The sequence below is a fragment of the Jaculus jaculus genome, chromosome 2 (assembly GCF_020740685.1).
Source record: "Jaculus jaculus isolate mJacJac1 chromosome 2, mJacJac1.mat.Y.cur, whole genome shotgun sequence".
Classification (NCBI taxonomy): Eukaryota; Metazoa; Chordata; class Mammalia; order Rodentia; family Dipodidae; genus Jaculus; species Jaculus jaculus.
In genome coordinates this window covers 174,936,816-174,955,055 of record NC_059103.1, presented here as the reverse complement: position 1 = coordinate 174,955,055, position 18,240 = coordinate 174,936,816, and the positions used below count along the sequence as shown (strand labels likewise).

General features: G+C 34.0%; 1 protein-coding gene across 49 annotated transcripts in view; it reads right to left on the bottom strand.

Annotated features, from left to right (window-relative positions):
• Rims2 (regulating synaptic membrane exocytosis 2) overlaps positions 1–18,240 on the bottom strand; it is a 544,765-nt gene that overhangs the window by 304,419 nt on the left and 222,106 nt on the right. For 3 of the 49 annotated variants that reach the window (XM_045144666.1, XM_045144660.1, XM_045144661.1), the window contains exon 1: positions 16,862–17,492. The exons of 39 other annotated variants lie outside the window; for them this stretch is intronic. In XM_045144666.1, the coding sequence (XP_045000601.1) occupies positions 16,862–16,983 (122 nt within the window). In that variant the 5' untranslated portion in view covers positions 16,984–17,492. Of the gene's footprint in view, positions 1–16,861; positions 17,497–18,240 lie in introns of those variants that run through there. 7 more of the 49 variants (XM_045144664.1, XM_045144662.1, XM_045144658.1 and 4 more) reach the window with 4 other exon arrangements.

Here is an 18,240-nt window from a genome sequence, read left to right as displayed (position 1 = left end):
GTGTGTGTTGTGTCCTTAACTCCAAGTATCTCACAAGGAGGCTGCATTTGGAGATAGAATCTTGAAAGAGAGCCGGGTGTGGTGGTGCACACCTTTAATCCCAGCACTCAGGAGGCAGAGGTAAGAAGATAGCAGTGAGTTCGAGGCCACCCTGAGACTAAATAGTGAATTCCAGGTCAGCCTGAGCTAGAGCGAGACCCTACCTTGAAAAAGGAAAAGAAAAAGGAAAAAACAACAACAAAGGAATCTTGAAAGAGGTGACTAATGGAATTATAGAATAAGTGAACCCTTATCCAGTGACTACTGTCCTTACAAAAGTAGAAATGTGGACAGATAGATCAGGTATATGTCCATACAGAAGAAAGACCATGTAAATACACATCAAGAAAGAAGCTATCTTTCAGGTTAAAAAAGACAGAGAAAAAGAAATTATTACTGCTGAGAACTTAGTCTTGAACTTCCAGCCTCCAGGACTGTGAGATATATGTTTGTGTTGTTTGAGTCACCCAGTTTATAGTATTTTGCTATGGCAGGCCCAGTATTATCACATAGTTAAATAACATTTTTTAAAATATATTTAGAATACATATAACAAGAAATAAAATTAAACTTAGCACAGTATGAAAGCAATCACTGTCAATGATAGAAATCAGCTTTATGTGTTCATGGTGGAAAAGTACTTAGTTTAACCTTGTAGAAAATCAATTTGACAACTAAGTTTGGAATTTTTGATGAGTTGACATAGTAGATATCAGATAATCTTTCAGAGTAAAAGATAAGATGAAAATTATAGTACTAATATTAATTAAAATCAATAATAAATAATTATTTACCTACTGTTTTTTGTCACGCCATGTTCTAAATATGTTACACATTTTGGTACATTTGAGCTCAATAAAATTCATTGTCACTTTTTTTTAGTTTTTTGCTATATTTAAAATCATAAAATCCAAAGCATTTTGTTGGTATTAATGTGGTGTTGTTTCCTTAATTATTCTTCTATGTATTTTTTGTAAAGCAAAAAACACAGTTCTCTACATTTTTTTTCACTTGATATAAAGTCAGAGCATTTGTCCAATAAGAAATCACTGAAAAGTACAATGGAAATCAACAGAAAGGTAGAATTTTGGCTTATAAACCTACATGAAATGAGGTTAAGCTCTGCGTTTTAAAAATACCTTATATAATATATTTGGTTAGGTTTCTGTTTAGTTTTCACATAAATTATAGCTTCACTATAAGTCATGCTGGTACCAGATAAGACTCAGGTAAAGCCATTTCTTAATGTCAATCTTCAAATGTCTACAGATGTGTAATCAAGTGTAACCACAAACATGACTCAAACAAATTTGATTAGAAGCAGCTTAAGAATTTTAAACAGATGTTAAGAGGCTCTTTGAACATCAGAACCATCTGTAAGTTTTAGAGAGAAAGATGTTGGTTGATTGGGTTAACAAGGCTCCCTGCATTTCTGTAGCTGGAGGCAGATTAGAGGGTACACCCTCAGGCTATCAGATTGAAAAATCTTACTACGATTAACTTACTTGAATCTCATTGCTAATGGTGGAAATTTACATCAAAACAAAATGTCACAAAGTCTAATTTTTTCAATGTATTAGAAACACAAAAGAGATGATTCAAAACTATTATCATATATAAAAGCTATCTTTAAAAAAATCACCATTTGAGGAGAAAACAAATTTTAGAGATTTAACATTTATTGCTTCTGTAAATAAAACTTTAAAAAGTACTTATTGATAGAGGTATTTATAGGTGTTGGGAGGAATTGTGGTAATGAATTAATTGGAAGCAAACAAAAACATTCCTGAGAAGCAGCAGAAAAGATCCAGAGGAGCCCAGAGAATCAGTTTTGTTACTACCATGGAGAACAGGAGTTCCCTCAGGCAACATTCGTTACTCTGGAGACTTTGTTCATGAAAATGATCTCACATCTTCAAGGCCTGCTCTAAAAACTACTCCTTCTAGCCTATTCCAAGTTCTACCTTTACTTATGTGTGAAAGATTCATAACTTATTTTGTCCTTTGAAAAAAAAGAAAGAACATTTTGATACAAGCAAACTCATTAAGGTTCATTTATCTTTTAACTATGTTACAGTAAATTTGACTAGTAACAGCTATGGCTTAGACTGTCCACTGTTTTTGTAAAGGGTTAGCTTAATTTCATTTTCATAATGCAAAGTAAGCATGAAAGGCCCAAGAATTCAGAAGCCCAAAAATACTATCACGCTCCAAAGGGAGCTTAAGCGGGCCCCTGCATACTTCAAACTCCAGGCTTTACTCTCTGTTGAAAGCAAGTAAAGAATCCCTCTTCTCATTATATCAGAGCCCGCTCCTAATATAAAACTAGGTAAAAAGGGCATGAGATAGCCCTCAAGGATGGGAAATAATGAAGTGAACCACTTATTTGGTTTCTGTAAATAGCCTGCTCCATAAGCCTTAACAGCCTGCACCATAAGCCGTAGCAGCCTGCCTCAGACCACCAAGGTCATAGGAGACTGATTCCACACTCTGCTACCCCCACCCAAGGACCTGCGCAAATGCTGACCTCCAAGTCATAGGAGACTGATACCACACTCTGCTACTCCCACCCAAGGACCTGCGCAAATGCTGACCACCAAGGTCATAGGAGACTGATTGGTCTAATGCACAGGCTTTGTTAGAAACCCTATAAAAACTGTCCCGTTCCTGCATTCGGGGCTCTGCAGTCCTCTACCCCTGTGCGGTGTACGACTGTGGGCCCCAGTGCACTTGGAATAAAATCCTCTTGCAGTTTGCATCAAGACCGCTTCTCGTGAGTGATTTGGGGTGTCACCATATCTGGGCAGAGCATGAGGTCCTCGTTTTGGGGGTCTTACAAGCACAATGAACTGTTGTTGCCTACAAAACTCATTATGAAACATTTTGGTATTATTTTCTAAAATTGAACTTATAAATGGAATATATAAAGAGAAATTCTCACATGTGTACAAGTCAAGACATAAGTAAGAATACTGAGCCAGGCGTGATGGCTCACGCCTTTAATCCCAGCACTCAGGAGGCAGAGGTAGGAGGATTGCCGTGAGTTTGAGGCCACCCTTAGAATACAGAGTGAATTCCAGGTCAGCCTGGGCTAGAGTTAGCCCCTACCTCGGGAAAAAAAAAAAAGAGAGAGTATTGGTAGCATCACTTGCACAATAGCAATAATGTAAAAACCCATCATGTAAAGATGCCCATCAGTGAAAGGGCGAATTAACATATGACACAAAACAGCATTATTATTTAGTGGTCCAAGTAAATAACTACCTCATCCCATAACACTTTCAATTAAGTGTAAAATTAAGTGGGAAAAAGAACAGTATTGTTTTGCAAGCATGAAACAATACTTCTTCAGGACACATGTTGAAACTTACATAAGAAGAAAAGAAAAAGAATTATGAATTTGGTGCTCAATATGATTGCCACAAATTGGAAAAAGCAAAGAAATTGGATAAATATATGGTTAAAATTTTATTTTACACCTTCTTGGGATGGTACATTTGTGGATATTCATTCTGTTAGAAAACAATAGTTTCTGAGTGGGTTTACTTTCTTGCCATAAACAACTTTTAAAAGTAGACAAACAGCCAGGAGTGGTGGTGCATGCCTTTAATCCCAGCACTCGGGAGGCAGAAATAGGAGGATTGCCATGAGTTTGAGACCACCTTGAGACTATACTGTGAATTCCAGGTCAGCCTAAACTAGAGTGAGACCTTATCTTGAAAAATAAAAAAATTAAAAGTGGGCAAAGTATACGTAACTACAACATTGACATGGACAAGGTGCAACACAAGGGTGGGATTCTTGAGGAAGGCATGAAGTTTACAATGTGTTCTACCTGGACATGGTTGAAGTAGAGCATAAACACAGAGTACTGGTATTACTGAGAGCAAACCAGAACACAGGCTTACTCAAAGCAGCTAGGAATTTGTATTTCAGGGTAATAGAGACTGAAGAAAGCTAAGAAATGAAGTTTTATTCCAGTGCTTGCCCAAATCCTAAGCAGTACATAGGCAGACTATGTAGAATCTAAGAGACTGCAACTAATATGGGCTGAAAGTTGGAGAACATTTCCTAAAGTTGCATATGACTATGAAACTGTCTGGTTAAGTAAGATTGGGAAAGTATTTGAAAATCCCCTGGGTATTGAGTTAAGTCTCCAGAAGAGTCATGCACTAAGAACAAAAAATAAAACAAACAAACACCATACTAGTGAAAGTGACAAAGGACAAAAGTAAAAGAAAGAAAATATTGTGAAGCAAAATGTAAACCAAACTTTGAAAAAATGATCCTCCCCAATTTAACTGCCTGACATAATTATGATTGGCTTCCTTTAGATGAAATACAACATAAAATCTCTACAATGTAACATTTATAATAATCAGCCTATAATGAGAGATTACAGGAGGAGTAAAATTAATCCATATCGAGAAGTCAAGAGAACCTATATAAACACTTCTGAAGACGACTAGTACATTTGAGTTATCATGTAAAAATGCTAACCTACGAAGCTCTTGTGAAAGGACTGAGTGGACAGATGGATACAGCTGGGAAATGAAAGAATGTCAGCAGATCCATGGAAGGTTTAATTTTGAAAAATGGCAGTTCTCAAAATAAAATGCATGCCAGGCATGGTGGCACACGCCTTTCATCCCAGCACTGGGGAGGCAGAGGTAGGAGGATCCCTGTGAGTTCGAGGCCACCCTATGACTCCATAGGAATTCCAGGTCAGCCTGGGCTAGAGTGAAATCCTACCTCAAAAACCAAAAAAATTTTTAAAAATGAAATGCACAACAAAAGTGCAGACACATTTCACATAACTAATAGCAGAATGAAATACAATCAGAAGTATCCTCTCCAACATCTTGTCCACAAAAAAAATATATATATATGTATGTGTGTATGTATGTATGTATGTGTGTGTGTGTGTGTGTGTGTATGTATATATATCTTTGAGAAGTAATCCCATAAATAGTAGACCCTCTAAAGATTTTATGGTAATAGAAAGCAGATTTCTAGGAATAGAAGATTGACAACTATGTTTTCATAATTATATAATAAATAAAACAATCAAATCCACTAGGAGAATCTTCCTTCATTGAAAAAAAATGTGTAATAGAAAACATCACTTTAAAATTGGACCTATTTTCTTTGGCTTTTTCTTCTACTACAGTGGTATACTCACTGCACTTTAGGCAAACACTTGAATTAATTTCAAATCCCAATTTTTGATGACTTGCTTATGTGTACTAGTTTGTATCTACATATTACATGCCATCATATATAAGTAATATATGTGTGTGAATTAAAATGGACAAACTCCTAAAATATACTCTAAATATCATCCAAGTGGTAAATGACAACAATGGTTTAAGTTGCACATGCTGGGTGAAGGGGTAATATTTTTAATCATAAGTTAATAAAAATATAAAATTTTAATCAAAACAAGCATTAATAGTTGTATATCTTACAAGTAAGCTGTAGTACTAGTACTAGTATTTCTATTTTTTTGAAAATAGAACTTGTGGGCTGGAGGGATGGCTTAGCATTTGCCTGCATAGCCAAAGGACTCAGGTTTGATTCCCCAGGACCCACATTAGCCAGATGCACAAGAGGGCACACCTTCTGAAGTTCATTTGCAGTGGCTGGAGGCCCTGGCGCACCCATTCTCTTTCTCTCTTTCTCTCCCCCCACCCAACATTCTCATAGAACTTGCTAATTTTAATTTCACAACTTAAGGTAAACACAAGAGAAATATTAGTAAAGAGAACTGTGGATCTGGCTCAGTGGCTAAATTTCTTGCCACCCAAGCCTGGGTGCTTGAGTTTGGAACTCCAGTCCCTACATAAAGGCTGGAAGCCAAGGAGACTTCTGTAATCCCATCACCCCAAGGCAAGATGGGAGCTCCTAAAAACTCATGAACCAGCTAGCCTCACAAACGTACTACTGAATGAGGAAAAGAGACGCTGCCTCAAACAAAGTGGAAAGTGAGAACCATAACCTTGAAGTTGTTCTCTGACCTTCACATATGCACCCTAACACACATTCAAACACACACACACCCTAAAAACATAGTAAGAAATCTGTGTTCAAATATCAATGTCAACTCTGATTACTGCATTGATAGCCACCACACTGCACAGAATTAACATGAAAGGGGATTGACTGTGAAGGACTAAGTAATAAACTTCAAAAGGCTAATTTAAGTTAATTAATAATGAATTTGTTGGACATAAATATTCAAAATAAACATAAAGTTAATTGATCTCAACATCTAATTTGTATTTAATTTCTTATATTTTCATGGTTTTGATTCAAATATAAATATTTTTTCTTATACTGTTTGAATGTGAGAATTCCAGAAATATTTTTTCTCCTACTCCAAATTTCCCACCCAACTTCACATAAATGTGAATATGGTATCAAACCTGTGATTATGTGACTTGATTAAAAGAGACTGCTTAAACATGTATGTTGAGGTTCTAAATGAATTAACTCTGAGTTAATCAAATGAAAGCTAATCTGAGAGGGCTAAAAGGAATCACAGGAACCTTTGAAACGCAAAGAGTATGTTCTTACTAGGAGCACAAAAAGAAATAAAAATAATTTGAACATGAGGAGGATTTTTTATATGCCATTGACAGCTCTGAAAATGGAGGTACCCAGAGGACAAGTAATGTAAAGACCTATAAATGCTAAGCACAGTCCCCAGCTGGCAGTCTTATAAAACAGGGATGCGACTCTGCAACTGTAAATAACTAAATTCTGCCAACAATCTGAAAGAACTTGCAGTAAATTCTCCCAGAAAGCATTCATATAAAAGTCAAGACTATTCTAAACTTTGAATTCAGCCCTATGATCTCCTTCGTTGAGTCTAAGTGGTCTGCTGACTTACAAAACTTATGTAACTGCAAAATAATACAGAGCTTTTAACTCACTAAGTTTGTAGTCATTTGTTATGAAGCAACCGAAAATAAGTACATGATGCATTTGCATTTTTATAATCTTTGCATTTACCAACATGAAAAACTTCATAGAAAAAGAAGTTACATATGCAGGTGAAAAATTCTATATAATATTTAGATTATATAATCAAACTGTGGTGCTGCATTTCATTGAAGTTGTTTGTCTATATACTGTTGCAATGCAATAGTTTCAGGGATAAGGTATTGTTTTATGTTATTCAGCTGAGAACAGAGGAAAGCCTAGTCCTCATTTGCTCATCATAATAAAATGAGACACATATAATGAATTTGGTTGCCTGCATTAAATGTAAGCTCACTTTAAAAAAATAAATAAGCATATCCTTAGCTGTATGTGCTTTATGGGAAATGTGGTAAGAGTCCTTAAAGCATGCATTGCTTCAAGTGTATTTTCATTTTAATTTACATTTTGAGTGTATACTTTTTATAACAAGCTGTTCAGTTTCTCTAGAAAATCATCATGTTCTATTTGTGTGATTGCTACCCTTCATTTTGAAATTACAATATAACACAGAACTCATAAAAGTAATGAACAAATCACTGCAAAAATACATTGTGGCACTGAAAATTTATGAAAGAACAGATAAAAATATGCAGTCTGAAGAATATAGATAAACATTGAAAAAATATAAAGAACTATGGAATAATTTTTAAAAGGGCTAAAATATAGTTTCAAAAAAAAAGTTAAACAGAAAAATTTGAAAACAGAGGAAATACGTTAAATACAAAAATACCCAATAATTCAAAATGTCACTGAATTACACTAATGGACTACTTATGACCCTATCAGAAAGGATGAAGGCCATTTACCCTGACTAATTATAACATAAGAACAAAATGCCTGTCAATATATACTTCTAAACTGGGCAAAAATATTCACAAGGGATGAATGATAAAGTTTATCCAGATCTCCTAAATGGAGAAGAAGCTATCTGCATTTGAAAAAACACTAAAAGGACGTCTATAAATTGAGTCTAGCAAATGAAAATATGTGTCTTCAGGAAGAAAATTTATTGAAATTAGAAATACATGAATATAGATGAAAGGCTACTCATTCCTCTTAATTTGGTTGAAATACAAAAGACTTCTAAAAGAAAAATCAAAACACATGAAAACATGTAATTTATAGAAAGGAAATGCAAAAACTACAGTGTAGGAGGCGGAAGCAGAGAGTAAATGGGCTTATACCGTAGCAAGGTTTCTACATTTTACATTAAATGGTGCAATATAAACATTACATTGCAAAAGTACAATCAGCAAAAACTAAAGTCAGTCTTTATGTACTAAGCATATAAACAAAATGGTATTCTAACATATAATTACCTAATATTTAATAAGAAGAAATTAAAAATCAAAGTGAGGCAAAATTCTAAAAAACAAATATATAAATTAAAACATATTAGTAACTACATTAAAATTTAATGGACTAAGCCGGGCATGGTGGCACACACCTTTAATCTCAGCACTCAGGGGCAAAAGTAGGAGGATCGCCATGAGTTGGAAGCCAACCTGAGACTACACAATTAATCCAGGACAGCCTGGGCTAAAGTGAGACCCTACCCTGAAAAAAAAGAATTAATGGACTAAATAAATAAGTAATAAAAGAGGATATACATTAAAATTAAATAAATAAAAAGGCAATGACTGTAAAAATGGATTTTTTAAAAAGGTTGGGTCTGATCACGTTCCACCTATACAGCATATACTTTATATAAAAAGTTTTAGATGTTTAACGATTGGAACTATTCTATCAAAGAGTATGCAAGTTTATATAGTAAAAAAATGATACTCTGTTCTGTGAGCCTATGGAGCCAGCTGAGTATGGAACTAGTCCTATCAGGTTGGGTTGTGTTGTTTGACAATTTGCTTCAACACATGAATAGCTATCCTTTATGTTCAAGTGTTGATATATATAATCTATCAGTTCATAAAGGCTAAAAATACAACTTAAATTATAATGAAAACTTGATATGCAAAATGAGATAAATAGCATATAAAAAGTCCCCAAATGTAAAAAAAATCAACTTAAACATCTTAAATTATAACATTCCATTGACATCATGTCAGAGATGCTTTAATTGATCAATACCAATAGTGCATGAGAATCAAAAGCAAAACTTCAACAATCACCCAAACCTACTCATTACCCCAGACAAAGTGGCTATTATCAAGAAAACAAACAGCAAATACTGATGAGAAGTTACCCTTATAAACTAAGGCAGATACTTTGGAAATTAGTATGGGGGTTCCTAAAAAAAAAACATGATTATAATATGATCCAGCTAGACCACTCTTGGGGATATGGCGGAAGGAATGTAAGGCATCACACCACAGAGGTACATGCACATCCAAGTTTACTGCCGTATTATTCACAACAGCAAAGACGTGACATCAGCCCAAAGGCTTATGAAGAAATGAATGAAAAAGAAACAGTGTAAAAATATACAATGGAATTTTATTTAACCATGAAGGAAAATAAAATTATGGCATTTGTAGGGAAATGGCTGGAACTGGATGTCATATTAAGAAAAATAACACAAACTCAGAAAGACAAAGTATTGTAAGTTTTCTCTCAGATGATAATTCTATATTTAAATATATACAGATGATTGATTGTTACAGAGACAAACAGGAATGTCATGACAGTAGGAGAATAATGGATTAGAATAGAAGGAGGGATGAGATAAGAGAGGGTAATAAAGTGATTATTAGAAAAGTACAGCGACATGTAAAAGAAAACACCAATTTATTTTGACAAAGAAGAATAAAGGTGGCAGACTAACACTAATTTTGCGTTTACTGTAAATGTTAAGATTGGAGTATTGCACAGAATACACAAATCAATGGAACAGAAGAGGCCCAGAAATAGACCCGTATTAATAGAAACATTCAGTTTTCTACAAAAGCAACAAAGTAACCCAGTAAGGAACAGAGGTTGTCTTCTGATGTCCACATGGGCACTATGACACATCCACTCCTAGACAGACAGACACACACAAATACACACCGGAGGAGGGTAAAATTTTAAGCTACAACACACAATAGAAAGTCATGGACAAATCAATCTTTACTTAAATACAGATCTGCTTGCAATTTTCTATTAACTATATATCTAATATAACAAATGGCATACAGTAAGATAAAGGTTTAAAAGGAGCTTAGGTGAATATGTTTTGAGTTTGATTTGTATGTGGATATGGAGAGTGAAGGGTACATGGACACATGTGTGTGCACACATATGTGGAAAACAGAGGACAATCTCAAGTGCTATCCTTAGGAACATAACCCACCTCTTTTGGAGACATAGTTTTACATTAGTCTGAAACTAGCCAAGTACATTAGTGTGGTGGTTTGAATCTAATGTTCCCCATAATCTCATGTGTTTTAATGATTGGTCCCCAGCTGAAGACAACTGGGAGGCAGAGCCTTGCTGGAGGAAGTATGTCACTGAGGGTGGACCTAGAGCTCTATTACCCTTAGTTTGCCAGTGTTAGTTCAGCTTACTCTCTTGTTGCCATTTTCCACTTGCTGTGGAAGAAGTCATATCCAGCCTCTGCCCATTCCATGCTTTCCCCTGCCATAGGAAGCTTCCACACAAGACTGTAAGCCAAAATAAATCCTTTCTTCCCATCCACTATAGGTGTTCTGTCCCAATAATGAGAAAATGATTACAAAATCTACACTGCCTCATTAGTGAGCCCCCAGGATTTTCCTGTCTCAACCTCCCCTCCCCAGGGTTGTCATTTTACTGACTGAACTATCTTCTACCTCCTGAATTTTAAGTAAGCAACAGGACATTGCTGATGGTGCTGGAAGAGAAAACGTCTTCTTGTTGTCTTTCTTAGAACTGAACATGGGTCTCATGTGTCACTTGCTAAACAGAGCTACTCTAGTTGGACTTTTCCCTTTAAAGGTTCTAGACAAAATAAAGAGCCTTCACGGTTGAAGATATCACAATTGTAATGTGTAACGGTATTTTTATATCTTACCATGTGAGAAATATTCATCCATCCACAGTTTAGAAACACTTATAAGTTCTCAAATTCAAAAGATAAATTTAAATTGTACAACTCCAATTAATTGTTTTGTTGTGGTCATGAAGATAAAATAGCTTACAGGACCCTAGTATATGTGAAATGAATTCATTTTACTATGCAATGAATACCACCAAAATTTTTAAAGTTTATTAGTAATTCTTATATATAGCTTTCCTAAGATTACTTATGAATTTGGTAATAAAAATGTAGGTAATAGTTACAATGACTTATAAGCATGAGGGCCAGTTTGACTGTCAGAACCCACATAAAAATGCCAGGCATGATGGCCTATAATCACAGTGCTGAGAAAGGAGAGACAAAAAGGATCTCTGGGGGCTCACCTACCAGCCAGTCTACCTCATTGGTGAGCTCAGAGCCAATGAAGACTTGTCTCAAAAATAAATGGATTAAAGGCTGGGGATATGGTTTAGCAGTTAAAAGTGCTTTCATTTATTTATTCATTCATTTATTTATTCATCCATTCATTTTGGTTTTTAGAGAAGGTCTCAACTCAAGCCCAGGCTGACCTGGAACTCAGAGGAAGTCCCAGGTTGGCCTCAAACTCACAGTTATCCTCCTACCTCCACCTCCTCAGTACTGGGATTAAAGGTATGTGCCATCATGTTCAGCCAAAGGTGGTTTCCTGCAAAGCCTGATGGCCTGGGTTCAATTCCCCAGTAACAATCTAAAGCCAGATGCACAATGTGATGGATGCATCTGGAGTTTGTCTGCAGTGGCAAGAGACCCTAGTGTGCCAATTTGTCTTTCTTTCTCTCTCTTTTTCCTCTTCCCTTCCCTTTTTTCTTTCTTTGTCTCCTCTTCCTCCTCCTCCTTCTCTCTCTCCCTTCCCTCTCAAGGAAATAAAAATATTTTTTAAAACATAAAGATGGATGCACTCCCGAGGAATTTCACTCAAGGCTGTCAATTTGCCTCCATAAACATGCACACATATGTGTATCCACACACCCAAGTATGTACATACTTGCACTGCAAAATATGACATATGAAAAATATAAGGTATTTCACTAAGAAAAAATACTTAAGGGCCTGGGAGATTGCTCAGTGGTTAAAGTAGCTTGTTTACAAAGCCTGATGGTTCAATTCTCCAGCATCCGTGCAAAGCTGGACACACACAAAAAATGTTACATGCATCTGTTGTTTACAGTAACAAGAAACTCTAGTGCACATACATATATACATATTAATTAATTATTTAATTGGGTTTTTAAAAAGAGAAGAAGACACTTGACTATAGAAAGATATATTATATATCTGCATTTATAACTGTGGTATAGAACAAACGTTCATAGTAATCACTCTAGTAAAAATATCAGTGATATTCATATCTGAATCAAGTCATTTTGTTCAGAAACCAAATGCCAACATTGTGTTCTGATAAGCTTTTACACCTATAATGATTATATATTTACTTAATGAGGTGTATACACGTACTTAAATTGTGTGTGTCAAACCACTAAGTACCTTCGGCATCTGAATACAGACATTCATGCAATCCATTCCTAAAATGAAGATTGGCTATGGTGTATAAACACTGCACACTGTGCAGATTGCAACCTCAGAGCTCTGGAAAGAAAGCACGCTGTTCTTTCAATGTCAAGATATTTGTTAATATACAGGGAGGAAATAACAAGTACTTGTGCCAAAATTTCTCAATACAAATTAATGATTTCCTCATAAACCAAACAATAGCAAATTCCATATAAAGGATTAAGTACTTCTAAACAAAACTGCTACTAGAACAAATAAACATTTATTTTATAAAATCCACACTAAGTATTAATGTTTAGAATTAGTATTGTGGTAATATTTAAATGGAAATAATCGATTTATACTAGATGTTTTATGACTTACAATTCATTTTGGCAACTCAGTGGCCCTGTAACTTACTATCAAATCACAACACTTTTTTGATTTTGAGAAAAGCAGTGCTAAAAGCAACCCGTGAAAGACAGCAGGCATAAACTGAGATGATTCCAGGCAAAATTAGATCATGGTATTCCTTTATTTGCAATTAGAAACGCCAACTAATCCAAATATTCTGGGAGCCACTAAGGTTAATTGTAATCTTACTTTTAAACATGAAATTCTGCATATCTCATTATACATACATGCAAAGGAAAAAAAAGACTGAATATCTATTATGAAAAAAAATGCCAGTTCTATGATGCCCCTCTGTGGCCAAACAGCATAGTAGATTAACAGTCACATATTTAGTGACTAAAACTTAATTACACCTAGATAAAAATGCAGTTTCCTCAGCACATAAGAAAGACTGCCTAAAAAAAAATCAACAAATAGAAAATTCTCAAGGCCTTTTGTTACAGAATAAAGTCTTTACTTTTTTATTTAAATAATTCCTAAAGCAACTGATAACTCAATGAAGGGAGCTCTACTGAGCATAGATAGATGATAGATAGGAAGGAAGGAAGGAAGGAAGGAAGGAAGGAAGGAAGGAAGGAGAGAGAGAGAGAGATGATAACTTTTAAAGCCCAAATATATTTAAGCATGCATCCAAATACAGGATCACAAAAATTAGACTTTGTAATAAATTCAGTATATGATTTTTTTTATTTTTACTGATGTGATGAAAACAATTATCTCTGTGTTCTGGATGAATAATTTAATTTGAAGGAAAAAAAGAGTTCATAGTAAAAACACGCAGTAAGTTTAAAGGGATGTATCATCAAACCCACCAAGTGGGCTTATACAGAATGTAGGCACTTTTTATTTTCCTTGCTGGGTCATTAGCTGATGCATTTCAGTTGTGGAGAAAAAGAAGATATTCTACAGCCTCCTTTCTCTACAAAAATGGTACTCAAGGAGCACAAAATGCATATAATAAGCTAAAAACTTCCAACCTGAATTATAAGGGTCATATCATGATTTCCAACTAAAATTTAGTCTAATAATTGTCACTCATAAATATCCATTATTCATTAGATAAGAAAATAGTTTACCAATCTATATTAATCTTCAATTCAAGGAATTATGAGTATTAATATGGCATTACTGCTGTACCTAAAGTCTTTTATTCTTTGATGGGTTTATCTTGGAAATATTTCTAAAGAATATTATGAGAGATTTTCATCTTGTAACTTTCATTGCTAATATGTCATAAAAAGCAATTGTCCTGCCTTTAATCCCAGCCCTTGGAAGGCAGAGCCAGAAGGATCACCATGAGTTCGAGGCCACCCTGAGAATACATGATGAATTCAAGGTCAGCCTGAGATAGAGAAAAACACTACCTCCAGAAAAAAAAAAAAAAAAAAAAAAAGCAACTGTCCTAACATCTAATATCTGACAAAAGTTGAGTTGCAGACTTGAGGATATCATTAGTTTAATCACCTATGAAAAGTTTCAGTTTCAAAATCACATAATCATTTAAGAGCAGATTTTCCACAACTGGTGCATAGAATTCTAATAATTTCCTCTAAAAATTAACTCAGGATAAAATAAAATTGTCCAAATGTGTTATATTTTCCTATCACCTTAAGGATCATAGCTAACATCACAATACAAATATTGAATATTTTATTCAATTACTTCAAATAATTAAGTTGTTATTATTCACATAATAACAATCCAAAACTGTTTTTTTTTCTTCAGAAATGGTAGTTATATAACTAAAAATCTTTATCCAGTACAGGAAGTTGGAAAACTCATTATTTAGGGGAAGAGAACTTCAGAGTTAAGATCACATCTTCTAATAATATGTTAAGGTAATTCTTCCAGGATATCTTTTTCAAGAATAAAATATTGGTTCACATGTTTTTTTTGCTTCAGTATTAACTGATACACTATTGTCTATGCACTAGTATTCTTTTTAAGAAAAGTTAAGCTGAAAAAAATTTAAATCTTTATATCCAATGTAAACACAAAAAAATAAAAAATTTTAAATATGCAAGCATCACTGCAAATTCTTGTATTTATTTTATACTCTTCATATTTACAAAATAACTAAATAACTGGTTTTGTCTGACCTTAAAAAGAAATCAAGTTGATTATTTATGAAGATTAGCAGGTCAACTTGCAAAATAATGCCACATTTTAAAAGACTAAGACATCAAAAAATATAAAGGGATGAATTTTTCTAAAGCAGAATAAGTTTATTATTGATGAATTATTATATTCTGGTCATTTTATATATGAATCAAGTAACTTAAGATTGGTCTATGGAAGCACTAGAAAATTCACAGTATAAGATTTAATTGCAGCAGAACACTGAAATTTTAAACACGTCAACAACAAAATAAACTTCAGACCAAGTCAAAAGCACAGTAATGAGGCTGCACTACCAACACTTACTTTAAACCAATTCTTTCCTAGGCTGCCAGCAGCACAATTTCTACAGTGAAGATACACTTAGCGTTAATTAAATGCTTTCAAACACATAAGTTTTTGGCATTTAAAAAAACATGAAAATAAAGAAAAGAATAGTAAAGGATGAGTGCATGTAGTTTCAAGTCATGGGTATTTTTAGAAAGCCAAATTGCTTTTCTTTTATTTTGAAATTGCATTCAATGTATATTATTTTTATAATGCAATACAGAGAATAAAGTGAGGTGTTGATAAATAAAAAGAAAACAATGTCAAAATATACTCAGCCTATTATAATATAACATTTCATGTACTGCTGCTTCCGAAATTAGTCTGAAAATAAAACATGAAAAAATTAGCTTATTGCCTAGAACAAAAATACACTGAGGAAAAGAATATTTTATTTTAAAAATATATGATTCCATAATCAAAGGAAGGGTCACAAATACATTAATAGCCAGCAACATTTTAAATGTCAATTAATTTTAACAGCCTCCTTTCACTTGCTAAATTAAGAGACATATTGTATAATGGATTTTTTTAAACCTCTATAATAGGCTGCTTCACAGTGTTCCTGGTCCTGAAAGGAAGAGAGGAACAAGACCATGTAATATTTTATGCACTATTAGTCTCCCGTCAATTTCCAGAAGATTTCAGTGCATTATCGTGTTCATAGAATTTTTTTCTCAGTCTTTCTCTACATATATTTAGTGAAAATAAGCTATTTTATACTTGGGAAAAATTCTCAACAAACAACTTAAATAAAGGAAGAACTGAGTGATAAAACCGTTTTTTTTAGACCTTCCTTTAATAACATCTCTCCTAATGTGAGCCAGACAACTGTCCAGAGCATATGTTCATAACTGAGCAACCTTCATCACAAAAAAGATCAGTTGAAAAAAAACACAGGTTTATAACAAAGAATCCTCCCAAATGAGCCAACCTAATACAAAGCATTGCTTGCAGTTCCACAGTATAGCTAGTTTAAAAGTGATTGTTGATCTACCCTGTGTAGAGAAAGGTCTTAGACCTAGAAATCGCCTTCTGCATGTTTTACAAGAGCATGCATAATTGCTAATTCACCTTTTTCCAACAAAACACATATGATTATATAGACCTATCCTTATAAATGCAATGTAACCACTGCCACGGTCACAAAGAAAATATCTACCAGGCAGTCCTAGTTAATCATTTCATCTATTAGGAAAAGAAACAGGGAAACAGTTTGATATCTGTATTGTGTTTCAGAGGTCAATCTACTTATATTTAAAATTCTTTCTGTACTTTGACAAAAAGATTATTTTCCTTCTTCAAATCAAATTAAGAATACTAAGTAAAAATTTATATTTTGATTAAAACATAACATCCTTCTTGTACTAACATTTCAATGCAAAACAATGTTATGGACATATAAGATTACTAGTTTGAAAAATAATATTAAATAAAATATAGTTTAGCTTTACTCACCTTGCATTGTTCAGTGTTTGTCCAAAAAGCTCATTTTGTAAAATATTTGGTGGGGATGAAAACACCCCATGAAAATGAGATAAAACAGAATTGCAGACCTGGCGCAATGTCTCAAATTGCATTTTCTTTCTTTCTCTTTTCCTTCTTCTCTTATTTTTCCTTACCACCTGTCTTTAAAAGTCATCTATTTGCAGGCACAATCAAATAAAACATGCCAATCAAGTTCCATATTTCTCCTGAGCTCTGTAAAAACTGTGCTTAAATGAGCAGAGGTTGATAGTTAATTGTACAGTCATTATTCTTCTAATTCAGTCGTAGAAGATTCAGTACTCGTGCAGCTTTCGGCTTTATCCTGACTGTAGCAAGAATTCTAAACAGCAGTAAGCTTTCTGGGCATTCCCAGCTGAAGTGTGAAGCTGAGCTGCTTTCATGTACTCTACTCATATTTCTCTAAGCCTATTAAAAACACGCAATGAATAAATGCTGTCGTCAGGAGTTTCAGCACATCTGGCTGCCAACAATAAAATCTCAGAAGTAATAAAAATGGAACAAGGTATCTTCTCAACGTTGCTACTGGCAAAGAGGAAGGGAAATTATGCATTTTCCCAGCCCCTTTCTCTTTTCTGAAAAATGAATGACTCCAGCCTACAGAGTATATCTCTTCAATGTGCAAGCTACTGCACAGGACCAGAACACTAAAAAGAAGTGGTATGTTCTCCTGTTTGATATCATAAAGCCATAAAAATATTGACAGACAACAAGGCTTTTGCCACTTACATTTGTAATGCTATATTTCTGTAGTGTGGTATGTTTGGAAAACATGTATTTGATAATAGTAATTTCTTATTTAATCTTAAAATGTCTTGTTATATATTTGTTAGGAAAAATGGAGACTGTTCATTGTGGTCTCTTTTTAAAGGCCACACATAGTGACTATAGGGTTGGTTATGTAATTACAGAAAAATATATTATCTCAATTTAAAAACCACCTTAATGGCATACATTAAATAAAAACTTTCCCATGTATTAAAAATATGACCAAAAATATTTTATTACCTAATGTATTCAATAATTGTATACATAGAATTTTTCTGTGCAAGGAAATAAACTCAGGGCCTAGGCAAGCGTTCCATAACTGAGCTATATCCTTGATCCATAGCATTTTTTAAAATAAAAGTATTTCTTCAGAGTTCTAAGAATCTTAGAATACCTCCATATTCATTACTTCTCAGTGACTAATTTTGATTCAGAAAAATAAATCTTAGATTATTATATAACCAGGGTAACCATCTTTCTAAAATTTCTGAAGTCAGTGTGTAAGCTACATATTAAATATAAGCTCACTTATAGAGATGCTTAATATATTTATTTATGTTTTT